Genomic DNA, 27,053 nt, shown 5'->3' with positions numbered 1-27,053 from the left:
AATGGATTGCATCACTCGGCACCAAGATTGCTTCACTTGGCAACAAGATTGCTTCATTTGGCAATGGATTGCATCACTCGGCAACAAGATTGCTTCACTTGGTAACAAGATTGCTTCATTTGGCAATGGATTGCATCACTCGGCAACAAGATTGCATCACTTGGCAACAAGATTGCTTCATTTGGCAATGGATTGCATCACTCGGCAACAAGATTGCTTCACTTGGCAACAATATTGCATCAATTGGCAACAAGATTGCTTCACTTGGCAATGGATTGCATCACCCGGGAACAAGATTGCTTCACTTGGCAACAAGATTGCTTCACTCAGCAACAAGATTGCTTCACTCAGCAACAATATTTCTTCACTTGGCAACAATATTGCATTACTCGGCAACAACATTGCTTCACTTGGCAATGGATTGCATCACTTGACAACAAGAATGCTTCACTCGGCAACAAGATTGCATCCCTCGCCAACAATATTGCCTGAATCGCCAACAAAGTTGCATCCTGCTCCAACAATTGCATCCATCGCCAACAATATTGCATCAATCGGCAACAAGATTGCATCAACCGGCAACAAGATTTCTTCACTTGGCAACAAGATTGCATCCCTCGCCAACAATATTGCCTGAATCGCCAACAAAGTTGCATCCTGCTCCAACAATTGCATCCTGCTCCAACAATTGCATCCATCGCCAACAATATTGCATCAATCGGCAACAAGATTGCATCAACCGGCAACAAGATTTCTTCACTTGGCAACGGATTGCATCACTCGCCAACAAGATTGCATCACTCGACTTGTGAATATGGAAACATCAAATTTCCACCACGATCGATGGTTCCAGAACTCAGGTGTTGCATATTATCAATGTGTCTACAAACCCACAGTGGAGCCTTTGTCCTTGCTCTCCGCTCCATACGGGTTTGTCTTGTTGTCCTTCATGGCATTTCAGTGTCGTTACAATTGAGCCTTTTAAAAGGTTCAACTTGTTTTGGATAAAATATATGGAACTGTTGTATATGTAAAAGTTCCACAGTCAAGGTGCAACATTGATGAATGTTTTTGTTAGACTTGCTACATTGATTCACTCTTTAGTTGTACAATAATTATTTGCCATGACTGCTGTTGTTTTTTAAATAAAATAGTTTTGGACTCTTATGGCTAGAAAATGTAATTTATCAACAAAGTCAAATCCAAGAAAAAGCAGATAAAACTCATGTGAGAAGTTGTGTTTCTTGGCTGCAACAGATTTAATCTGCTGTCTGGAGTTCAACTCAATGGATTTACATCAACAGCGCCTCTTGATTGTTTACCACGCAGTTATCTTTCTCAAATCTCTAACAGTCTCCATTGCGTCCCGACCTCGAACAGTTTCTATTCCGGCCGCATCCCTGACGGTCTCTATAGTGTCCCACAAACGGCAAATGGCAGACCCTCTGTCCTTTTCGTGCCCCCCTCCCCTCCTAACGGCCCTCCAGGGTGCACACGGTCTGCCAGTAACCCCTCTTGGTGAAAACCCAGAATCACCGCTCACCACCACTCATTCATTCCTGTTTTTCTTCCCACCAATTTCCCCAATCTTTTCCTTCGCATGCTTCCCTCCGGGGCTTCAAGACATCACCATCCTCGATCATCCCCAATCCACAACCACGATCTTAGAAACTCTTTTGTGAATCTTTGAAATGTAACTCAACTCTCTGAGAAAATCTCGCTTAACTCTCACTAATTGGGAAGCCAATGCACCATGTATCATCCACCGAGGATGTGTGCACTTACATCTGAACCGATTCCCTATCAGACCTATCAACTGTCCCAGGCTGGGCGTTGGATCTCAAGGCGCACTATCCCTCCAATGGACGTTAAGCCGGTTATCCCGTCTACTCACCCATTCCCGGACCCGTGACCACATCACCCCCGTCCTTTACAAGCTTCACTGGCTCCCCATCCCCCAGAGAATCCAGTACAAAATCCTCCTCTTGACCTACAAAGCCCTCCATAACCTGGCCCCATCCTACCTGGCTGTCCTCCTCTCCAGACACACTCCCACCCGCAACCTCCGCTCTGCTGGTACCAACCTCCTGACCCCCCCCCCCCCATCCGGACCAAATTTAGATCCTGGGGGGACAGGGCCTTCTCCATCGCTGCTCCCACCCTCTGGAACTCACTACCTCACACCATCAGAGACTCCTCCTCACTCACCAAATTCAAAACATCACTAAAGACCCACCTGTTCAACACTGCATTCAACATTCAACCCACAGCATTTAACCCCTGACTATCTCTTCTCCTTCTCCCTCCTTTTGCTTTAAATATTTCTCTACTGATTCTTGTCTTTTTGCAATTGTTGTTTTCATGTATTGTTATGCATTATGTTTTGCACTCTGTCAAAGCGCCTTTGGGCTTCTGGAAAAGCGCTATACAAAATAAATGAATTATTATTATTATTATTATTATTATCCCATTTGCTATGACTAGGGCATGCCCGTACTATATATATATCTAAAATTATATCCCCCCCCCCCCCCCCTCTATTTACATGAAATGGTTTGGTCCATTCGCAAAGCCAAAGCGAACGGCTTGCGAGTACGGTGACAATCCCCCCCCCCCCCTCTATTTACATGAAATGGTTTGGTCCATTCGCAAAGCCAAAGCGAACGGCTTGCGAGTACGGTGACAATCCCCCCCCCCCCCTCTATTTACATGAAATGGTTTGGTCCATTCGCAAAGCCAAAGCGAACGGCTTGCGAGTACGGTAGAACCCCCCCCCCCCCCCCTCTATTTACATGGAATGGTTTGGTCCATTCGCAAAGCCAAAGCGAACGGCGAACGGCTAAATCGCCATAGCTCGGTAACTACTTCTCCGATTAATATGAAACCTTGAAAAGGCACATCCTCGGGTCCCCAGCAATATACCTGGCAAGTTTCAAGTATATCGGACCCGTGGTTGTCGAGAAACAGCGGTCACAGACAAACAAACACACAAACACACAGACACACAGACACACACACACAGAGATTACTGGAATTATAGATAGATTAGTGTGTCAACGGTGTCTTTCACAAAGAGTAGTTGAGTTATCCACTGGCACACTGAACAAATTACAAATTTCTCTCAGTCGGCTCCAGTCGAATGGCGGGCCTCGCCATCTGGTTTGTGAAGGACTTGGGCCTAAAACTCTCCCTGGAAACTCCAGAAAAAGGTGGGAATAGTTTGGGCCATTTAAGTACGAGTAGTGGGCATGAAGAAAACACTTATGAAGTAATTGTATAGTTGTGGTGTTCTTCTTTTTAACTACTCCAAATGTTTTTAATGTTGAAGAGAAAGCACATCGTTAGCAGGTACACCCCATGCAAATTCAATCACAAAGTCTTTGTTAAATGGAACAACCCGAAGAGAAGACAGTGATCGTGAAGAAGACTCTGTGATTCAAAGTCTTTTAAACATAATTTTCAGCATTCAGACGATACAGTGACAATTTAAAAATGTTTCTATTTTTCTTTTTTTGTACACCACGTCGACGCCCCCACGCACCCACACTGCCATTCCCATGCACCCACACCAACGCCTCTACACAATGACGCACCCACACTGACATGCCCACACCGACATGCCCACACCGACATGCCCACACCGACATGCCCTCACTGACGCGCCCACACCAACATGCCCACACAGACATGCCCACACTGACATGCCCTCACTGACGCGCCCACACCAACATGCCCACACTGACATGCCCACACTGACGCGTCCACACCGACGCGCCCACACCGACATGCCCACACCGACATGCCCACACCGACACGCCCACACTGACACGCCCACACCGACATGCCCACACTGACATGCCCACACTGACATGCCCACACTGACATGCCCACACTGACGCCCACACCGACATGCCCACACCGACATGCCCACACTGACACGCCCACACTGACATGCCCACACCGACATGCCCACACCGACATGCCCACACTGACACGCCCACACCGACATGCCCACACTGACATGCCCACACTGACATGCCCACACTGACATGCCCACACTGACATGCCCACACCGACATGCCCACACCGACATGCCCACACCGACATGCCCACACTGACATGCCCACACTCATATGCCCACACTGACATGCCCACACTGACATGCCCACACCGACATGCCCACACCGACATGCCCACACCGACATGCCCACACTGACATGCCCACACTGACATGCCCACACTGACACGCCCACACCGACATGCCCACACCGACATGCCCACACCGACATGCCCACACCGACATGCCCACACCGACATGCCCACACCGACATGTCCACACCGACACGCCCACACCGACATGCCCACACCGACATGCCGACATTGACATGCCCACAAACACAACATTTGAGAGCAGGGAGATGTGTGGGAGGGAGAGGGCTTGGGGGGAGGAGGCGTGGGAAGGGGAGGGGGGGGGTGGGGGAGAGGTAGAAAACACAAGGGGACCGAAATTAGCGGGGGTAGAATTTTTTTTGTATACTGAATCGAGGCTCGTGAAAGAGCTAACAGCTAACAGCTAAAGAGCTTTAAAGAGCTTACCTCCTTACATTTCAAACAGTATGATGGTCACGTGACTAGCTCACGGTGGTTCTAATTCAGGTGCTCACGGTGGTTCCAACATAACCCTGTAGTAGTTGAAAACAATTTGCGAAAAGCATTTCAGATAAAGATTTATTGACCACTCAGTACTAAAATATACAATACTCCAAAACACAGAATGGCAGCCATTTTGATGACGTCATTTGAACGTGTTCCCCCAAGCCCAAAGGGATTCTGGGTATTTTTGGTTTCTCGTGTTGTCAGGACCCATACTTTCAAAAAATATCCAAAATTGGTTTGTGGTACTCGACTTGCCATTTCGGCCCCAAAAAGCTGGCCTGAGCTGCTCGCCTCGACTGGAAACAGGGGGCACTGCATCAGTGGCACAACTGCCCTCCCACAAAATGGTGCAGCCAGCAGCGACAGGCTTCATACGAAACAACAATAACACAACAACAACAGCAACAACAACAATCAGTAAATTGTTAGTTCGTTCTCTTTTAATATCTCTTTGCGTTTGCGGCTTGTGAACAATAAATATAATCAACTTTCAAACTGTGGTTGGTCGATGCTTTACTAACTAGAGGTCGCCACATGGCAGGATCTACTATAAATAGGTGAGGTGTGTGTGTGTGTGTGTGTGTGTGTGTGTGTGTGTGTGTGTGTGTGTGTGTGTGTGTGTCATACTTTTTGTGTCTATTTATTACGTACGTCTATTAATTAATTACGTTCTATTCAAATGTACCTTTTGACTCTTTAGAGTTTAGACTGCTGAGACCCCTTAGACTTTGGAACACCCTTTAACACTTGAGACCCAAAAGACACCAATGACCCAAAAGATCCCGAGGACCCAAAAGTCCCAAAAGACCCAAAAGTCCCCAAGAACCCAAAAGAGCCAGATGACCCAAAAGTCCTTAATGACCCAAAAGTCCCCAATGACCCAAAAAGTCCTTGATTACACTAAAGTCCCCGAGGACCCTAAAGACCCAAAGGACCCATAAGACCCAAAGGACCCATAAGACCCCCCTGAGTCCGGCAGGCAGGTATGCTACAAGGCCGTGAAAACCAATGAAAATTTGGTGCAACGGACCAACGGACCCCCTGAGTGATGCTAAATTGTGGAGACAAGATTCAAATTTATTTAATTATGGGTTACGGTCTTCTTCTTTGTCCTCTTACTATTACTTCCTCTTCTTCCTCTCTTCTTCTTCTTCCTCTAGTTCTATCTGGTGTACCATTGGCTGAGGCTGTGCCGCTGAGGAAGCGCCCTCTGTAGGTTATGGCAGGAATTTCCTTTTGATGAATCCCTCCCTGTTAAACACCAGGATGACAGTTTATAGCTGGGACGGGATTCGAACCCAGTTTGGACAGCTGAAAGGCGAGTGTACCGTCCGTGTACGTATACTCTTGGCCATTCAGGTAGCGCATGTGGACCAATAATTGTGCCATCGATGGTCACGTGAATTTTCACAACTATCACAAAATTCACAACAACCATGAAACTGCTGGTGTAAATGAATGCTGTAAACTTCAAACCTTGACTGTCTCATTCGACTCTGCCACTCTGGTATTGAATAAGAGAAACTAGAGTCGCAAAGAAAAGGGAAAACTAGGTTTGAAGAAGAGGAAGATCTTTAGTGAGGAAGAAGAGGGAAAAATTTGTGAGGAGGAAGAGGAAGAATATTGTGATAAAGAAGAAGAAGCCATACCGGAAATCAACGTAATTTCCTGTCAGGGAACGTTCGTGCCTGGAAGCGGGTTTGTGATTGGGGGAGAGTGAAGGAAAAGAAGATTAAATGTGAGGAGAAGAAGACATAAGATTGGTTGGAAAGTTAGGGTTGATTCGGAAGCAGCAAAAGTAGGTTTGTTGATGTTATGTAACTTTCACTGTGTAACCGCCTCAGTGATTGTGGTGGATCAGGCGGTTGGACTCGAGTCGATGAACAACCACTGAGGAGCAACATCGAGGAAAGCGAGATTTGGGCTTTTTGTGAAGGTTGTTCCGGAATTGGTGGAAACGGCCGTTGAAGGCGACGGTGGCAGAACAAGACGGAGATCGTTGAGGGTAAGGGTGGTTTGGGGGTTGAGGGAGAGAGTGTTGCAGGGGCAAGGGTGAATGGTGACATTAAGAGTAAGACTGTTTGTTTGATACAGTACAGGGTCGACGTGGGTGAGCGTGAGGTGCAGGGTCGACGGGGGTGAGTGTGAGGTGCAGGGTCGCCGTGGGTGAGCGTGAGGTGCAGGGTCGACGGGGCTTAGTGTGAGGTGCAGGGTCGACGGGGGTGAGTGTGAGGTGCAGGGTCGACGGGGGTGAGTGTGAGGTGCAGGGTCGACGGGGGTGAGTGTGAGGTGCAGGGTCGACGGGGGTGAGTGTGATGTGCAGGGTCGACGGGGGTGAGTGTGAGGTGCAGGGTAGACGGGGGTGAGTGTGAGGTGCAGGGTAGACGGGGGTGAGTGTGAGGTGCAGGGTAGACGGGGGTGAGTGTGAGGTGCAGGGTAGACGGGGGTGAGTGTGAGGTGCAGGGTAGACGGGAGTGAGTGTGAGGTGCAGGGTCGACGGGGTGAGCATCAAGAGTGAGCGTGGTGGTGCACAGAGAAAAATGTCCTCATGGGAGAGACTGCAAGCTGTGGGTAATGTGGTTCTGCGGGTTCCAAGTATCCTGGTGCTCGAGCGTCTGTACCGTTGGGATGGGAAAGAGTACCTGGACTTGCTGGGTCTACAGGACGAGCAGCTGCTTGCGAAGTACCAGTCGGTCGTGTGTAACCTCTTCTACCTCGGTGAGTATGGAAGTGGTGTGTAACCTGATCTACCTAGAAAGTGTCGTGTTATTGAAATAATTTATCAGTAAACGATCTGCTTTGTGATGATGTTATGCAATGTCAATGACGTGTTCCTTGTGATGTAATCACATATTTCCTTGTAATTATTCTGTGTATTTTGTACTTATTTCCTTGTAATTATTTTGTACGTATTTCCTTGTAATTATTTTGTATATTTTGTACATATTTCCTTGTAATTATTTTGTATATTTTGTACATATTTCCTTGTAATTATTTTGTATATTTTGTACATATTTCCTTGTAATTATTTTGTATATTTTGTACATATTTCCTTGTAATTATTTTGTACATATTTCCTTGTAATTATTTTGTATATTTTGTACATATTTCCTTGTAATTATTTTGTATATTTTGTACATATTTCCTTGTAAATATTTTGTACATATTTCCTTGTAATTATTTTGTATATTTTGTACATATTTCCTTGTAATTATTTTGTACATATTTCCTTGTAATTATGTCGTACTGTTTACTGTCAGTATCTGTGCATGGCGCATTGGTGTGGATGCCTTGGCACGTCGGTGTGTGGAGGCGTGCGTGTGTCGAGGCGTGCGTGTGTCGAGGCGTGCGTGTGTCGAGGCGTCGGTGTGTGGAGGCGCCGGTGTGTGTCGGTGTGGGCGCGTCAGTTTGTGGAGGCATTGGTGTTGGTGTGGATGCATGGGCATGTCGGTGGTTGCGTCTGTGGGCATGTCGGTGTCGGTGCGTGGGCACGTCATTGTGTGGAGGCATTGGTGTGGGTGTGTGGGAATGTCAATGTGGGAACATGGGTGTGTCAATGTGGGTGCGTGGGCGTGTCAATGTGGTCGCGTCAGTGTGAATGTGTGGGCGCGTCGGTGTGTGGAGGCGTTGATGTCAGTATGCATGCATGGGCATGTCAGTGTGGGCGTGTCAGTGTCTGGGCGCTTCGGTGTATGGAGGTGTATGGGTGTGATGTGTGGGCGCGTCAATGTGGGTGCATGGGCGCATGAATGTGGACGTGTCACGTCAGTGTGAATGTGTGGGCGGGTCGGTGTGTGGAGGCGTTGGTGTCAGTGTGGATGCATGGGCATGTCAGTGTCTGGGTGCTTCGGTGTATGGAGGTGTGTGGGTGTGGATGTGTGGGCGCGTCAATGTGGGTGCTTGGGCGCATCAATGTGGGCGTGTGGTCACGTCAGTGTGAATGTGTGGGCGCTTCGGTGTGTAGAGGCGTGTGGATGCATGGGCATGTCGGTGTGGGTGTGTGGGCACGTCGGTGTGTAGAGGCAGTGTGGGCGTGCGTCGCCATCAGAGCATCAGCGTCGGTACGTGGGCGCATTGGTGTGTAGAAGCATCGGTGCGTGGGCACGTTGGTGTGTGGACGCATTGGCATCGGTGAGTGAGTGTGTCGGTGTAGGCATGTTGATGCGTGGGCATGTCAGTGTGGGCTCATCGGTGTCTGGGCATGTCGGCATCTTCTACTACATTGGAATTGCAGTTTTGGTGAGACCAGTCTCACCTTAGATTCAAGCGCAGAAGCATACAGCCTTGGGGAGGGACTTGTTACCCAGTGAGCTAGTCTTCTGCCATATTTACAGCAATGAGGCATCCTCTGCCAACCACACGACCTTACTGCTTGATAATTATATTTTATAACGGACTGTCTCAGATGAATCTTGTTTGTGCTTCATTTCCTTTCGTATAACAGATGTAACACAAAGCTCACATTCTCCTTTATTTTTTGTTTGATTGACTCCCGTAGGCCACATCTTGAGCATTGTGGCATTATCTTTGCCACTGCAGCGCCTAGTCAAGCTATACGTCTGTGTACTCACTGCTGCACTGCTCTTCACTGGACACCACATCTCCAGGTGGGCTGATGGTTCCTAGATATTCAAGTGTCAATACTGCCTACCTTATAACAATGGAATGGGTATTTCAAATAATCGATTGATCACCAAGCTTATGTGGATGGTTGGTGTTGTTGGGCAGTGTATGGTTGTACTTTTTATTTTCATTTGCGGATGCTAGTTCCGATAGACACCGTCGGCATGCCAAATTTCAGCTTTCTATGATACCCGGAAGGTACCGAACATTAATATGTTGGTGCGTCAGACGTTAGAATGAGCTTTATATATTAGATAAACTCCTCGACCCTGACATTCGCGGACCCCACATATTCACGGTTGATAAATTGAGACCTGCTAATATATTCGCGGTTTTTCGCGGACGCAAAAAGAAGCTATTAAACACATGACTGGCTTCTACATTCCCAGCCATGCACTTCGTGTTTTCACGGCTTTTAGCGGCCACATAAAAATATTTTAGCCGCGTTATAAGCGAGCTCCACCATTCACATGGTAAACATTGCTTCGCGTGATATCCCGCCATCCACACGGTGAACATTATTTTGTGGGATGTCCCACCATGCACACTGTAAACATTGCTCAACGGGATATCCCACGAGCTGCACAACACATCATCCCCGTGAGTTACTGTACAGAATGAAAACATTACACTGTATCTATTAGTGCGTTTCGCTTCTTCCTTTTTCCCCACTGAAATAATGTCCCGACATTCGCAGATTTTGCTCAACATTTATATTTTTTATTATTATTATTATTTTTTTTTTTTGCCTTGACATTTTTCGGAAGATTTTGCTTTGACCTTCGTGGATTTTGCCTTGACATTCGCGGACTTTGCCTTGCCATTCATGGAGTTTGTCTCGCCATTCGTGGATTTTGAAATGTCGACAACCTATGCCCCCTTTTTACATTGAACCAATGCCCCCACATTTGCTGTTCCGACTTTTGCGGAATTTTCCAGGAACGTATCCCATGCGAATGTCGGGGCCGAGGTGCATACCATATTTTCAGGTGCATTAGCCATACTTTTTGTCAGCGAAAAAAGTTAAAAGTTATGGGTGCAGTTAATACACAGATTATATATTGTATACAAAATCAAGGCTCGTGTAAGAGCTAACACATACTGTAAAACATAATAAAGGGAGCAGGAGACAAGAGAGGAAGAGAGGAAGAGAGGAGAAAGCACAACAGTAGAAAACAGGGACATCGGGAGATCTGTGAAAGAGAGGGCTGAGGTGGGGTACACAGGATAAATAAGATGGACACGACAAGCACTTTCGGGAAAGAAATTGGAATTTGAAGGAGGTGGATTTGGGATGTATTAACGGGGGTAGAAAAGATCAAGGTTTGGATGGTGAACAGCTGTCTTGAAGACCTGGAGGGAGGAGTGGGATTGAAGAGAATGTGGGAGTTTGTTCCAGAAGTGGGAAAAAAGAGGAATGAAAGAGTGAAGGTGAGCAGAAAGTCTTGATTTTGGCAGTTTCACCAGAAGAGGGTTGCTGGCAGATCTTGTGCGCCCTGAAGGAATATTTGGGGGACGGAGCACAAACAGAACTGGGGGAGCTAGGCCAGAGAGGAGTCGGTAGAAGACAGAGACCACCAACCTGCCTGCGGTGAGAGACTGAAAGACCCACAGAATCGGCTTCATCGTGGGATGTACCAATGAATCTGAAAGCCTTGGTTTCTACAGCGTGAATCTGAGCTAGGTGTGAGGCAGGAGCACCAGCCCAGAGGGGAAAGCAGCATTCCATAAAGCTGCGGATGAAAGCTTTGTAAGTGGTGATGAGCTCAGGTGTGCCCAGAAAGGACTTCGCACGACGGAAGATGCCCAGTCGGCGACTGGCTTTGGTGGCCAGCTTGGAAATGGTTTTCCCAGGAAAGATCATGGCAGATATTGATACCCAAAAGCTTCTGTGACAGAAATTGTTCAAGAAGATTGTTGAGAAAGTAGATGGGAGGGTTTTCCCGACGGTCATTTGGGAGAGACGTAGTGAGAGTGTGAGATTTATGAGATTTGTCAGTATTTAAGGACACTAGGGCATGCCCGTACTATATATATGCCCGTACTAGATATCTATCTAAAATTATATCCCCCCCCTCTATTTACATGAAATGGTTTGGTCCATTCGCAACGCCAAAGCGAACGGCGAACGGCTTGCGAGTACAGTGACAATCCCCCCCCCCCTCTATTTACATGAAATGGTTTCGTCCATTCGCAACGACCACAGAACCCCCCCCTCTATTTACATGGAATGGTTTGGTCCATTCGCAACGCCGGCACACGCGATCGTTCGCTGCTCTCTGATTGGTTGAATCGTTTTTTGGACATAGCTCGGTAAGTAATTGTCCGATTAATATGAAACCTTGAAAAGGCACATCCTCGGGTCCCCAGCAATATACCTGGCAAGTGAAAAGTATATCGGACCCGTGGTTGTCGAGAAACAGCGGTCACAGACAGACAAACGTACAAACGTACAAACGTACAGAGATTACTGGAATTATAGATAGATGTTGCACGTGTTTCACCAGCTTGTAGTTTTATCCAGGTCTGCAGAGTGAAGAGGCTGCCGACTGCCGATCTGAGGGTTGAGATATGGAGCGGCAGAGAGTGGAGCCATCAGCAAAAAGATAAAGAGGATTTTCCAGAGAGTCGGAGACATCATTAATAGAGACCAGAAATGCACAGGGCCTAGAACACTGCCTTGAGGAACTCCAGCCTTGACAGGAAAAGGCGATGAGAGAATTCCATTTATAGCCACACGTTGACTACCACAGGAGAGGAAGTCTGCGAGCCATGTGTGGAGATTTCCATGGATACCATAAGAGGAGAGCTTGGAGAGCGGGGCGGGTGCCAGATCTTATCGAAGGCATGTGATATGTCAAGGGAGACGCCTCTGAAACGATTAATGAAAATCGAGCATCTGAATCCAAATTGGTTTCTTGAGATTCTTAAGTCAGAGAATGTTTGAAAACATTAGATGAGGGTGGAATGAAGGTAAGTTCAGCGATTGGAGAAAAGAATAACTGTAAGAGATTGAATTATTTGAATCGGAATGATTGAAAGAGCAATTTGAAGACAGCCTTTTGAAAAGGAAGAAGAAGAGCGATTTGTAATAGAAGAGTGTGCAACATGGGAGAAGGAAGTTTAATCATTTTAAAACAAAACTGTGAATACTCTCTGGGTATTCACTGAAATGAGGGCAGGTAGGCTGGTGTGGGGGGGGGGGGGGGGGGGGGGGGGGAGACAATGAATTGCAGAACAGGTCCGGAAGGAAGGTGGATTATAAGCGCCTTGTTAGTTGCAAGTATGGGAGGAGGGACCTCCTTTTAATTTTTTTGATTAATAATATTTTTTTTGAAGGTTCGGTGAATGCAGATATGAGGAAAAAAAGAAAAAGGTTGAAAGATCTTGAAGGAGTATGTTGGATTACTTAACAAACAAAATTGGGATAGAAAGTTGAAATCACCTGGATATGGAGGAAGGAGAATGGGAGGGGCAAGACAACACGTGCTCGCAGGGCAGGGTGGGATGAGGTGTGTGTGTGTGTGTGTGTGTGTGTGTGTGTGTGTGTGTGTGTGTGTGTGTGTGTGTGTGTGTGTGTGTGTGTGTGTGTGTGTGTGTGTGTGTGTGTGTGTGTGTGTGTGTGTGTGTGTGTGTGTGTGTGTGTGTGTGTGTGTGTGTGTGTGTGTGTGTGTGTGTGTGTGTGTGTTGTGGTTTTTGGAATGAATTGTGAATCCGCAGGCAATGAATGTGAATGAAGTGTGAATCCGCAGGCAATGAATGTGAATGAAGTGTGAATCCGCAGGCAGGGTCGTCAAAGTCCAGGGAGCGCATTCAGAGAGAGTGGGGCAGAGAGTTTGAATCCAGCGAGGTCGTCCTGCCAGAGCGTGTGCCTTCCAGATAGACCAGAGCCAGGAAGAACGGGGGTGGGGGGGGGGGCAGAGAGTTCGGGGGTCCGGGCCGGGTCTTATATCCCCCCGGAGCTCCCGGGAGTAACGCTGGTAGCTAGTAGGCCAGGTAAGACCGCAGGTAGGCTCTGGGAGCCGGTTAGGTTAGTGAGTGAGTGGGGCCCGAGGATCCAAGGGAAGGGACCCGGTTTGCCCAATGCCGAGGTGGGCATCGAGGGGGTAAGCGCCAGGGAGGGCCTATATATATATACCGCAACAATATATATATATATATATATATATATATATATATATTTGTATTCATATATATATATTTGTTTTAAGGTATTAATTAACCAAAGGGTATAAAGTTCAGAGGAGGTAAGGGGTGAAAATAAAAGTGGAGGCTGCAGCTTTATTGTAATGATGCGAAATTCACCAATAAAATAATCACCAGTCATTCATCTTCAGTGGCACATAAAGCTGGCCCTGCAGGCTGCATCAGCTTGTGATAAAGATGGAATGCTGAAGGCATACGAAAATGTATTTCTTTGTGTAATGTTCATCTTGCTATGGCACTTGATTCTGAGAATATTGTACGAAGTTGGACGTGTCCTGTAGTTACATGCTTGCTCACTCGTGATGTTGAAGTCATGACAGAGAGTCCTGTGTCTACCTCTAGGTATTATATTGAAGCAGAGATCGAAACGGAATATGGAGGGTCGGTCTTTGCACAGTCCGAGGCCCGCAACCGTTTCCTTGCCTCTTTTGCAGGTAATGCTGCGAGCATTTATTATGATTACAACCATATTTCCATGGCAAAATCATCATGTCAATGTTTTCATCACAATTGGCAGTGAAGCGGACATTGGAGGTGTGTTATTAGGATAGAGTTTTTACAGCGTAGTCCATAGGGCAATGCCATCTAGAACAGCATTTGTCTGTCTGTATGTCCCCACAAATGTACACCAATCAGAGCTGAGGATCTGGTCACGTGACAGGGGGACGTGTTTAGTAACCACTACAGTTGCATATTTTATGGAAAGGAAATATTATAACCTTCTGTGGAACGTTTTGGGGTCCTAACAGGCGTCGTAAGGTAGGTCGGAGGTTTCAGAAATTCCTCATTACAATTATGATTTTGAAATGTGATCGACACGGATCTTGTTCCTGAATCTAGAAATGAACAGATGACGATGGTTCGCTGGTTTGATATCTCAATACAATCGGGATTTAACATTATATTTTTATATATTGATACTAGAATATTAATTTGTGATTCAAATGATGATTGATGCTGTTTGGAACAAAAATATAGAGAACTTGCTGTCGATGCCTGACGTTCTACCGAAGGTGGCACTGGAATGTATCATTTATTGGTTCATTTTTTTGTTGCGTGGAAGGGGGGGATCCATAGTTAGACCGTGTAAGTATAGTATGGTCTGTGTGTTTTGAGTAGCGGTTAGATTGACATATAATAGGGACCTGTCGGGTTAAGTCGTTTGTTACACGTGATGCTGAGGAGGCAGCGTATGTAATTTATAGACAGGTTAGACATTATTATATGTGGGCATGAACACATCATGTGGTAGGCGGAGCTAGTAGTTGATAACTTGTCATGAGAGACTTCGAAAACTTCTCATTTGTCTGGCTGTCACGATCTGTCTGGCCAGTAAGTGTCAGCAATTTTGGTGAAATGTGCCGTGGAGACGGAAGGGCCATCCTGGAATTATTTTATATAGGTGCCGCCCCCGTGGACGGGACGGCGAGAACAGATAACTCCTCCCAGGAGGAGGGGTGAACTGGAGGAAGGAGGACAACAAGAGACCTGGTTACAAAGAAGAAGCCACATTCAGACAGGAGAGCACAAAAGCCTTGTGTGGAAGGAGGCCTTGCTTAAAGGACAGAGGGGCCCACAAAGCCTGGTGGAGGAGGTGGATCATCGCTGGCATTCCACACCAAGCACCATCTTCATTGTGCTCGCTTTGGCCTCTGAGATGTCGTCCCACACATGGTTCCTGAAGTGATCGATTTTGAGCCAGGCATTCACCCGACACATCAGATAAGGGAGGTTTCGTCTACAATTGTTTTGTTGCATGAGAGTGATCTTTGGCGCCGACTGGGTTAGGAATTGCTTTATTACCAATCGTTGTACCGTACATATGTTTGAATATTCCAATTTACCTTTGTGTCCATTTGAATTGCATGGTTTGTTCCGTTTTTGTTTATAGTGTCTTGTTACCCTATTCCCTGTTGACTTTATAAATAAATCCATTAAAAGGTAAGAAACGTGTTTCAGCTATCTGCCTCCTTGTCCGTGTGTCGCCATGACATCCGCCCAATTGAAGCGTTTGCCATTTGCTGTCCCCCCCCCCCCCCTTCCCCCAAGTCATTCACGATCCGGCTGTCCATGCCTGGTCAATTTTTTTTTAATGTTACATTATTTTCTAACTGGTATCCCCTCCCAGGTCAAGCTAGCCTCTTCAACTAAAGTATTGTTACGGAATCCAACGTCAGCCTCTCTCCCCTTACCGAGGGGGGATTAATCCCCTCGTTTATGACTGACCGACGTGGTCCGGGGGGTATGATGCCACGCCCGGTCGGCGCTGGGTAGGGTATTAGGCCCAACCGTCCTATGACCTAAATACCAGCACTTCCCGGTACGCGAGGAAATACTCCCCCGCTCATGGCCGCAGCGTAATGGATGGATAACGCCGAGCGAAGCGAACTGTGGCGTGAGCCGGTTACCAAAGACTAGACTTGATTTATGTGCGTCGGCCGAATCGCGCCACGTACCCTCAATCTGGAAATCACTAAAGCGACCGAAGGTGAAGAAGAGAAGAAGAAGTAGGAAGAACAAATATGATTTATTGCGAACTATTAACAAGACCAAAAATAACCAAGGAGAATGGAAAGGATAAGAAAATAACTGAACAGAAAGGAGCAAGGAGACACGGTGCAATATTAGCTTATATTAAACAGTCTTGCTTATAAACCCAGGGACAAGACAAAAGACAGACTACGAGCACACTTACATGGGGGATGATGGCAGGAACGAATGCTGGAGGTGGATAGCTGGAGGGAGAGGAAGGTCCACGGGAACTGGGTCACGGTCGGGCCGCCGTCGACGCCCAAGCTGCGGTCGTGCGAGCCGCCGTGGTACAAGCTCCGCCGGTTCAAGCTGTTGCTGCTGTTCGAGCTCCGCTGGTTCAAGCTATTGCGGCTGTTCGAGCTCCGCTGGTTCAAGCTGCTCCTACGTACCGCTGCGTCGCGTGCTCTCCAAACGGCTTTTGTTCTCTCGTTTCCCTCTGTCCAGGACTCATCTCCTGCCGGGGGCGTCCCGCCGCGGGTTATATATGCCACGCCCTCAAACCTTCGCGAACCTCCTCGACGGTTCTCTCCACGCTCTCTCAAAGCCAAACCCCTCATCCTTGGTTGGTCGGCAAGGGCTGGCTCACTCCTCCCCTCTATGACAAGGTGGAGACACGCCCTTCTTCTCCGAGGTTACCTCGTGGTCAATGGAGGCAATTGCAGCAGACCTGGCAAACCTGGCACTTTGAAGATGCTTTACCTCGTGGTCAATGGAGGCAATTGCAGCAAACCTGGCAAACCTGGCACTTTGAAGATGCCATGGGGCGTCGGAGGGACCTGTCTTATTTAATTGATGCAACGTAATGAACTAGTGCCAGGTTTGCCAGGTTTGCTGCATATCCATCATTGCTTCGGATATGAAATCTTTCCTCTTCTCCAATGGCCTGATCTCTGATCATCAATTTGGTTTCAGACCAGGTCACTCTACTCTGGACATGCTGCTTCTGCTGTCTCAACAATGGATGGAGGTCCTCAATGCCAAACAGGAAATTAGAGCTGTCTCCCTCGACATATCACGTGCCTTCGACACGGTCTGGCATCCCGCTCTGCTCACCAAACTCTCCTCCTTTGGTATCCATGGAAATCTCCATGCATGGCTGGCGGACTTCCTCTCTAGTCGTCGTCAACGTGTGGCCCTGAATGGGTTTCTCTCATCTCCTCTTCCTGTTCAGGCTGGAGTTCCCCAAGGCAGTGTTCTGGGCCCCGTGCTTTTTCTGGTCTTCATCAATGATCTCTCTGACTCTCTCGAAAATCCTCTCTATCTCTTTGCTGATGACTCCACTCTCTGCCGCTCCATTCCTCTTCCCTCAGATCGGCAGTCTGCTGCCTCCTCACTCTCTGAAGACCTGGACAAAATCACAGACTGGTCAAACAAGTGGAACATGTCTTTCAATCCTGACAAATCTCACACTCTTACTATGTCTCTCCGCAAAAGATCGACTGGACAACCCTCCCATCTACTTTCTCAACAATCCTCTCCAAGAAGTTCTGTCGCTCAAGATTTTGGGTCTCACTATCTGCCATGATCTTTCTTGGGAAAACCACATTTCCAAGCTGGCCTCCAAAGCCAGTCGCCGACTGGGCATCCTCCGTCGTGCGAAGTCCTTCCTCGGCACACCTGAGCTCCTCACCACATACAAGGCTTTCATCCGCAGCTCAATGGAATACTGTTCTCCCCTATGGGCCGGTGCTCCTGCCTCACACCTAGCTCGGCTTCACGCTGTTGAAACCAAAGCTTTCAGAATTATTGGAATCTCCCGCGATGAAGCTATCTCTGAGGGCCTTTCACTCACTCACCGCAGGCAGGTAGGTGGTCTTTCTGTCTTCTACCGACTCCTCTCCGGCCTTGCACCCCCAGCTCTCTCTGTGCTCTGTCCCCCAAATATTCCTACAGGTCGCACAAGATCTGCCAGCAACCCTCTGATGGTTAAACTGCCGAAATCTCGGCTTTCTGCTCACCTTCACTCTTTCATTCCTCTTTTCTCCCGCCTCTGGAACAAACTCCCTCACTCCCTTCAATCCCACTCCTCCCTCCAGGTCTTTAAAACAGCTGTTCACCACCATCTCTTATCTTCCCCCATCCAAAACCTTGATCTTTTCTACCCCCGCTAATTCACCCCAGATCCACCTTGTTTGAAATTCCAACTTCTTTCCTGGAAGTCCTGGCAGTGTCCATATGTTTTATACCTCTCCCACCGCCCCCTTCCCATGCCCCCCCCCAAAGCCCTCACCCTCTCTCAGATCTCTCGATGTCTCCATGTCTCTCGGTCCCTGCTCTCAAATGTTGTTTGTGTCCTTCCCCCTCTCTCCCCATCTTGTCTACCGCTCCCGATGTTATATGTTTTATGTGTCGGTTTGTCTTTCTGTGTTATTAATGTTCGCTCTTTCACGAGCCTCGATCTTGTATACAAAAAAAATAAAAAAATAAAAAATGGATCACAGAACCTTATACTGACATTCATTAAGGACATAACTAGAGGGGAACTTAGGATTGGCTACGTGTGTGCGATGGCTTAACTAAGGACGACCTTTGATCTTTCTTTACACTACGGAGGGTGATATTTACACAACAGAACAACCACAATTCTCAAATCCGTTGCAGTATCAAACAAGTCTGGCTACGCCGCTGTTCGACTTTCGGTCTTGTTTATTCCAGGAATGTGGTCAAGAAAACTGCCCACACCCAATTTCCATAAGTTTAGATAAACAGTTTCTGGAGCATACTGGAAGAGTTGGCTAACTTTGCGAGACTAGAATAACACTTGCCAAGGGACGACGAGGTGATGACTATTGGCTGAGACAAAGAGGATGTAATGGACTATGCCACTGTAATTGACTGTAATCCAGAGTTCGATAAAGATGTATGCTTGGAGTAGTGAGGCATGAAAGCTGACGGTACAAAGCAAAGGTGGTTGGGTTGTCAGTCAAATAGGTCATTGTAAAGAGGTTGTAAGAGAGAGGGAGAGGAGCTGGGTGTGCACGTTGAAACCGATGAACATCTAAACAAGTTACTGACACAACAAAACAAGATCCAAGAGTTCAACAAAACACTGATTATATTTACAAGCCGTGATTCTCTGGAAAATCCCACTGAACACTTTCCGGATGATTCTTCCCTTTGCTGCATCAACTCACATTTTTCAGACAGCCAGGCAGTAGCCTCTTCCCTCTCTGCAGACCTTGGTAGAATCCGAAGTTGGTCCAACAGTTTCTGCCTATGCCATCGAAGGCCAACTCCACACATGGAGTACTGACGTCCTCCAATCTCACAACCAACATGTCGTAGTCGACCAACATGTGGCAAGGAATCCTTTCATCTCCTCTACCTGTCAAGACTGGAGTGCCCCAAGGCAGTGTTCTGGGCCTAGTCCTATGCCTGATCTGCATCAATGAAAATGCCTGATTCCCTAGAAAATCCTCTATCTATATGAAATCCTCTTTATTTATTTGCTGATCACTCAACCCACTGCCATGACTTCCCTCATCCTCTGCCATGACCGACAGCAGACCCTTCCCTCTCTTCAGACCTCAATAAAAATCACAAGTTGTCAAACACTTGGAATGTCCTTCAATCCTGACAAATCTCATGCTCTCACTATTTACAGTCACGTGAAAAAGTAAGTACACCCCATGTAAAGTTTTGACTTTTTCAACATATTCCAACATACAGCTATTTGATCTTCATTTCAACAATATTGATAGATAAATGTGATATAATATAACAAATATCATGAAACATTTACATTTTGTAGTCCATTGTATAATTTAAATAAACATAAATGCAAATTTCGCATGTGGAAAAAGTAAGTACACCCTTGGCTCTAATAGGTGGTATTTCCCCCTTTGGCAGAAACAATCTGAAGTAGGCGTTTCTTATAACTGTCTACGAGTCTCTGACATCGACTGGGAGAAATTTTTGCCCACTCCTCCATGCAGAATTCTTTCAGCTGTGCGATGTTTGAGAGGTTTCTTGCATGCACAGCTCGTTTCAAATCCCCCCACAACATCTCGATGGGATTTGGATCCAGGCTCTGACTTGGCCATCCCAGAACCCTCCATTTCTTTCTTTTCAGCCATTCCTTGGTAGATTTACTGGTATGTTTAGGGTCATTGTCATGTTGCAAGGTCCACCTTCAGTTGAGCTTCAACTTTTCCGACAGATGGCCTCACATTATCCTCAAGCACCCTCTGGTACAATGAAGAAATCATAGTGGATTCTATGATGGTGAGCTGCCCAGGCCCTGATGCAGCAAAGCTGCCCCAAACCATAATATTTCCACCACCATGCTTTACAGTTGGTATCGTGTTCTTGTGGTCAAATGCTGTCTTTGATTTTTGCCAAACATGTCTTCTGGTACTGTGGCCAAATAGCTCTACCTTTGACTCATCTGTCCAGAGCACATTGTTCCAGAAGTGCTGGTCTTTGCCGAGGTGTTCATTGGCAAACTTTAGTCTTGCCCTGATGTTCTTTCTGGACAGCAAAGGTTTCCTCCTGGCACACCTCCCATGTAGATCAAATTTGTGCATCCTCTTTCTAATGGTAGACTCGTGCACTTTGACATCAACAGTGGCAAGAGCTACCTATAGGTCCCGTGATGACATTCTGGGGTTCTTAGAGACTTCTTTCAGCATCTTGCGGTCTGCTCTCAGGCTGAACTTGCTGGGGCGGCCTGGCCTGAACAAGTTGGCAGTTGTTTGGGATCTTCTTCACTTGTAGATGATCTTCCGGACAGTCGAATGATTGATTTCAAATTGTTTGGAGATCTTTTTAAATCCCTTCCCAGACTCTTAGGCATCTACGTAGTGTGTTCGAAAAGTATCCGACCTTTATTTTTCGTGCGTAAAAAAAAAGAAGCTAGGGAGGCGTTGATTGGTGCACGTATGTAGGCGATCCTAATGCACACGCATGAATTTTTTCCCACCTGCAGAAGCTGTCATTCGACGGCAGACCGCCGATGAGTGAGGACATGTAAGTGAGCGCCGTCGGATTTTCGTTTTTGACAAAATGACGGAAAAACTTGAACAACGCTACTGCATCAAATTTTGTGTTTTTTGGCCTCGGGGATGTTGGATGCTTCCATTGTGATGACTGCAACTTGGTTTCTGGGTCGTACCCATAAACCCAGGACTCATCGCCAGTGATCACTGTGTTGAGGAAGCTGGGATCGCTGTTCACAGTCTCCAGCATGTCCTGTGCGATCTCCAAACAGAGTTGCTTCTGCTCAATCGTTAGCAGCTTTGGTACGAACTTCGCTGAGATTCTCCTGAAGCCCAAATCCACCTTCATAATGGAATGAATGGTGTTGAATCTTGCGGATCGTTTCCACTTGGGAATCGCCAAGCTTTACACAAAATTTGATGCAGTAGCGTTGTTCAAGTTTTTCCGTCATTTTGTCAAAAACGAAAATCCGACGGCGCTCACTTACATGTCCTCACTCATCGGCGGTCTGCCTTCGAATGACAGCTTCTGCAGGTGGGAAAAAATTCACGCGTGTGCATTAGGATCGCCTACATACGTGCACCAATCATCGCCTCCCTAGCTTCTTTTTTTTTACGCACGAAAAATAAAGGTCGGATACTTTTTGAACACAGTAGTATAACCTTCTCTCTGAAGACCTCAGAGAGGTCTTTTGATCTAGGCATAGTGACGCCACACACTTCAACAACAAAGAGCAAACCAATGAGGTTTAAATAAGACAGGTTCCTCCAAGATCCTCTCTAACGATGTTGTAATCATTTGCACCTGAGCTGGTGCACCTGATTCTAATTTTAGGTATTTGAAGTAGTGATAAATGTAGGGGTGTACTTACTTTTTCCACATGCAAAATTTGCATTTATGTTTATTTAAATTATACAATGGACAACAAAATGTAAATGTTTCATGATATTTGTTATATTATATCACCTTTATCTATCAATATTTTTGAAATGAAGATCAAATAGCTGTATGTTGAAATATGTTGTAAAAGTCAAAACTTTTCATGGGGTGTACTTACTTTTTCACGTGACTGTATATATATATATATATATATATATATATATATATATATATATATATATATATATATATATATATATATTGTTGCGGATCTCTACGTCGGCCTTTTTCCCCTTAAGAAGGGGGGATTAATCCCCTTGTGTATGACTGACCGACGTGAGTCCTGAAGTTGCCCAAGCTCCCTCCGGAGAGGCAGGTGAGCAACCCCGTTCGCGACCGCGGACAAGATGTTAATTGCCGAGCGGATTAGCAGCCGCGGCACGAACCATTAGCAAGTAACTGACCCAATTCTTAAACGTTGGCCAAATCGCGCCACAGGTGTTCAATGTGGAAACCTCAAAGACGAATGGATGTGAAGAACAAGAAGAAGAAGACAAAAGTAGGAAGGACAAATATGATTTATTACTAACTATTATGTACAAGACCAAAAGAACCAAGGAGAAGGAAAGATAAGAAAATAATTTACAGAAGGATGGAAGGACCAGAAAACACAGTGCAATTTCTAGCTGATACAGACTTACTTATACCCCAGGACAACATAAAAGACGGACGACAATCAGACTTACACGGGGGGGATGAAGGCAGGAACGAATGGCTGGAAGGAGAGGAAGGTTCAGCTGGACGCAGGAGGACGGCCGGGCCGGGAGCGAGCAGCCGCCGACTCTCCACCCTCGGGTCCACACCGCCGGGATGTTCGCAGCAGCGCGTCGGAGCTTGACGTGGCAAGGCTGGATGGAAACAGCGTCTCCCTCACTCGTACTCCCGCAGGTTGCACGTCTCTTTACCAACTCAAGCGCCTTCCTGACAGAAACTGCCTTCGTGCTCCCTCGCTCGTCTGGCTCCCTCCCTCATCTGCTGCTTCAGTCGTCTGCTGGTGGGGGCTCTCCCGTGACGGGTTATATATGCCACACCCATGAATCTTCGCGAACCTCCCCGGTCGTTCTTTCTCCGCCCTCGCAAGCCAAACCCCTCATCCTTGGTTGGTTGATCGGGGCTGGCTCACTCCTCCCTCCGATGACGAGGGCAGAGACGCGCCTTTCTTCTCCGAACCGACCGTGTGTTCAATGGAGGGCGAATGCAGTTGGCAATTGCGGAAAAATGGGGAATTGAAAGGGAATCTAACTTATTTGAATTCGGTGCAATGTAGAGTCAACTAATGGGTAACACAGCCTTCAACTAATACACATAATAAAGAAATAACTATTTAGAAGGGTATATGGTTTGCTACGTGTATGTATATGGACTAACTAAGAGGACGACCTTTGACCTTTACACACAAAACGGAGATATTTACAAGAATTCATTACACTTAGAGGGTGATATTTACAACAATTCTCAAATCCACAACAATATATATATATATATATATATATATATATATATATTGTCATCCCTCGCTATATTGCGCTTCACTTTTCGCGGCTTCGGTACATCGCGGGTTTTTCTCGCTAGTATATGTAAAATTATATATCGGATTTTTCATTATATCGTGGGATTCTGCGGCCTATAGGTATTTTTATTTTTTTAGATTTTAATTATTTTTGCGGTAAAATAAGCATTTTCTAGCGCACTTTATGCTTTATACGCGAAACACCCTGCAGCACCTGGTCGAGGCTATGGACTCGGACGAAAACTTCTCGCTGAAGGCGTACTGGCGTGAGTACACCATTGCAACGTGTCTGCAAAATATTCAGATGGCCATAAAGGAGATGAAGACAGAAACTTTGAATGCCTGCTGGAAAAAATTGTGGCCAGAAGTAGTCCACGATTACGTGTACAAGGGTTTCTCTCCTGACGAAGTCCACCACTCTGCAGTAGATAAGGCAGTGAAGCTGGCAAAATTACTAGGAGGAGATGGCTTCAACGATATGACTCCCGATGACGTTGAGGAGCTGCTCGAGACCCACTCAGATCCGTTAACGGACGAAGACCTGGCAGAGATGACGAAGTCAGCAAGTGAGGAAGAAGAAGAGGGTCCAGGGGATGAAGAAGAAGAAGGCCTATCACTGGAACGCCTCGCAACCCTAGTGAGAATGGCAAAATAACTTAAGGAAAGGGCTGAAGAATGGGACCCCCAGATGATTCGTTCGTTGAAGTTCAGAAATGTAATCGACGGAGGCATTGAAGTCTATAAGAAACCTCCTCGCCCAGAAGAAAAGGCAGCGCCAGCAACTGCCCATCACTATGTTCCTCACCCGAAAAAAGAAAGAAGACACGCCTACGTCTTCAGCACGAAAAGAAGTTCCGGACGACGACGAAGATACTGCACCACCTGACGAGGCGCCTGCTGAAGTGGCGCCTTCAGAAGAGCTGTAATGCTCTTCTTTGCTGTGCAGTACAGTAAAAACTATTATTGATATACTTACCCAGTATCTATTACAGTATTTTCAAATATACTGTACAGCTATATATACACGTACAAATATTTTTCTAATACGTAAGGATGGGTCTCAAAAGTGTGTTTAAGAGTGTAAAAAGGGTTTATAAGAGCGTGGGAAAGGTTTATAAGAGTATGGGGAGGGTTTTTAAAGGCTTAAAATATATAAAAATAATAAAATAAATATATGGTTTCTACTTCGCGGATTTTCACCTATCACGGGGGGTTCTGGAACGTTACCCCCGCGATAAGCGAGGGATGACTGTGTATATATATATATATATATATATATATACATATATATATACACACACACACACACACACACACACACACACACACACACACACACACACACACACACACACACACACACACACACACACACACACACACACACACCCCAACACACACCAGTATAAAACCCTTCAAAAATGACGGGTTGGAACAGTTTTTGATGGTACAGCGGCGTGAGCATGCCGAAGTCTGGGCCTAGTGTCAGGTGTGCTTTTATCATCTTTATTTGTTAGACATCCTACAGACGAAAATGAACACTCAGTTTACTCTGTGCACTTTACACGTCACGTTCAGCGAATTTCAGCATCCTACGCCGTGTATTTATTGTGATTTAAAAAAAAAATGCTTCCATACACCGATCTTGAGACTCGGGTTGCAAGCCACCGTCTGCAATTCCAATGTAAGAGACATATTTACTCTTCTTTTGGGTCTTCGTAGTCCTCGGGGTCTTTTGGGTCCTCTGGTTCATTTGGGACTTTTGGGTGTTCAAGCTCTTTTGCATCCTTGGGATCTTTTGGGTATTTTGTGTCCTCTGGGTCATTTGGGTCCTCAGGGTATTTTGGGTAATTTGAGTATTTTGGGTCCTCTGGATCTTTGGGGTAAGTTGGGTCTTTGGGGTCCACTCCACCCTCAGGGTCTTTAAGGGTCTTTTTGATGTTTTGGATTGACATCCAACAGATGTAAATTAACACTCAGTTTACTCTGCGCACTTTGCACGTCACGTTCAGCGAATTTCACCTCCCTACGCCGTGTATTTATTGTAATCAAAAGAAACCGCTTCTGTACACCGACCTTGAGGCTCGGTTTGCAAGCCACCGTCTACAATTCCAATGTAAGAGACATAATTACTCTTTTTTTGTGTCTTCAGAGTCCTAAGGGTCTTTTGGGTCCTCTGGTTAATTTGGGTCTTTTGGGTGCTTAAGCTCTTTTGCATCCTTGGGATCTTCTGGTTCATTTGGGTCTTCGGAGTCTTTTAGGTCATTTGAGTCCTTTGGGTCCTCTGCCTCTTTTGGGTCCTCAGGTCTTTTCAGTCATCTAGGGATTGTGTGTCTTTGGGGTAATTTGGGTCTTTGGGTTCCACTGGGTCCTCAGGGTCTTTAAGGGTCTTTTGGTGTTTTGGATTGTATGGTTCTGTGGGGTCGTTAAGGGGATTTGAGGGTATTTTTGGTTTTCAGGGACTTTTTGGTCATCTGGGTCTTTTCAATTTTTTTTTTGGGGGGGGAGGGGGGGGGTCTTTGGGATATTTTGGGTCTCTGGGGTCTTTTGGGATTTTTGGTATTTGGGGTCTTTTCAGTCTTTAGGGTCTTTAAAGTCTTTGAGATATTTTTGGTCCTTGAGGTATTTAAGGGTCTTTTGGATCTTTGGGGAATTTTTAGTTTTCATGGTCTTTTGAGTCTTCTGTGTATTTAAGTGTCTTTGGGGTCTCTGGATCTTTGGGGTATTTTGGGTCTTTAGGGTATTTTGGGTCTCTGGCGTATTTTGGGTATTTTGGGTCTTGGTGGTCTTTTGGGTATTTAACTGTCTTGGGTTCTTTTCAGTGTTTTTTGTATTTGGGTTCTTTATGGGTTATTAAGGGTATTGGGGTCTTTTCAGTGTTTTGGGTCTTTGGTGTCTTTATGGGTCTTTGGGGAATTTTGGGTCTTCAGTGCCTTTTGGGTTTTTGTTTCCTTTGGGTCTTTAAGGGTCTTGTGTTTTTTGGGGTCTTTTGGGTCTTCTGCATATTTAAGGGTATTTGGGGTATTTTGGGTCTCTGGATGTTTAAGGGTCATTGTTTTTTTGTGTGTGTGGGGGGGGGGGGGGGTCTTTTGGGTATTTAGGGGTCTTTTGCATCTTTGTGGTCTTTTGGGTCTTTAATGGTATTTGGTGTATTTTGGGTCTTTGGGGTCATATGGGTCTTTAAGGGTCTTGGGGTTTTTTCAGTTTTTGCGGTCTTTTTGGGGAATTTGGGGTATTCAGTGTATTTTGTGTTTTGTGGTCTTTTGGGTATTTAAGGGTCTTTAGGGGTCTTTTGTGTCTTTGTGGTATTATGGGTCTTTAATGGTATTTGTTGTATTTTGGGTCTTTTAGGGTCATTAAGGTCTTTCAGGGTCTTGGGGTTTTTTTCAGTCTTTTGGGTCTTTATGGGTCTTTGGGGAATTTGGGGTCTTCAGTGACTTTGGGGTTTTTGTGGTATTTTGGGTATTTAAGAGTCTTTGGGGTCTTTTGGGTGTTTGGGGTCAATTGGGTTTTCAATGATTTTTCTGTCTTTGGGCCTTTGTGGATTTCTGGGTCTGCATGGTCTTTTGTGTCTTTAACAGTCTACACGGTATTTTGGGTCTTCGGGTATTTTGTGTGTTTAGGGTCCATTTGGTCTTTTGTGTCTTAG

General features: G+C 46.2%; 1 protein-coding gene across 3 annotated transcripts in view; it reads left to right on the top strand.

Moving 5' to 3' along the window:
• Window positions 1-6,306: 6,306 nt before the first annotated feature.
• RNF145 (ring finger protein 145) overlaps window positions 6,307-27,053 on the top strand; it is a gene marked incomplete at its 3' end in the record, with an annotated part of 47,609 nt that continues 26,862 nt past the window's right edge. Inside the window, 4 exon segments of one of the 3 annotated variants that reach the window (XM_078772527.1) lie at window positions 6,347-6,661; window positions 7,148-7,374; window positions 9,155-9,263; window positions 13,828-13,919. In XM_078772527.1, coding sequence (XP_078628653.1) covers window positions 7,197-7,374; window positions 9,155-9,263; window positions 13,828-13,919 — 379 coding nt within the window. 3 annotated transcript variants of the gene reach the window in all.

Source organism: Myxine glutinosa, chromosome 2 (assembly GCF_964187855.1).
Source record: "Myxine glutinosa chromosome 2, kmMyxGlut1.1, whole genome shotgun sequence".
Classification (NCBI taxonomy): domain Eukaryota; kingdom Metazoa; phylum Chordata; class Myxini; order Myxiniformes; family Myxinidae; genus Myxine; species Myxine glutinosa.
This window is presented reverse-complemented; position numbering and strand designations above follow the sequence as displayed.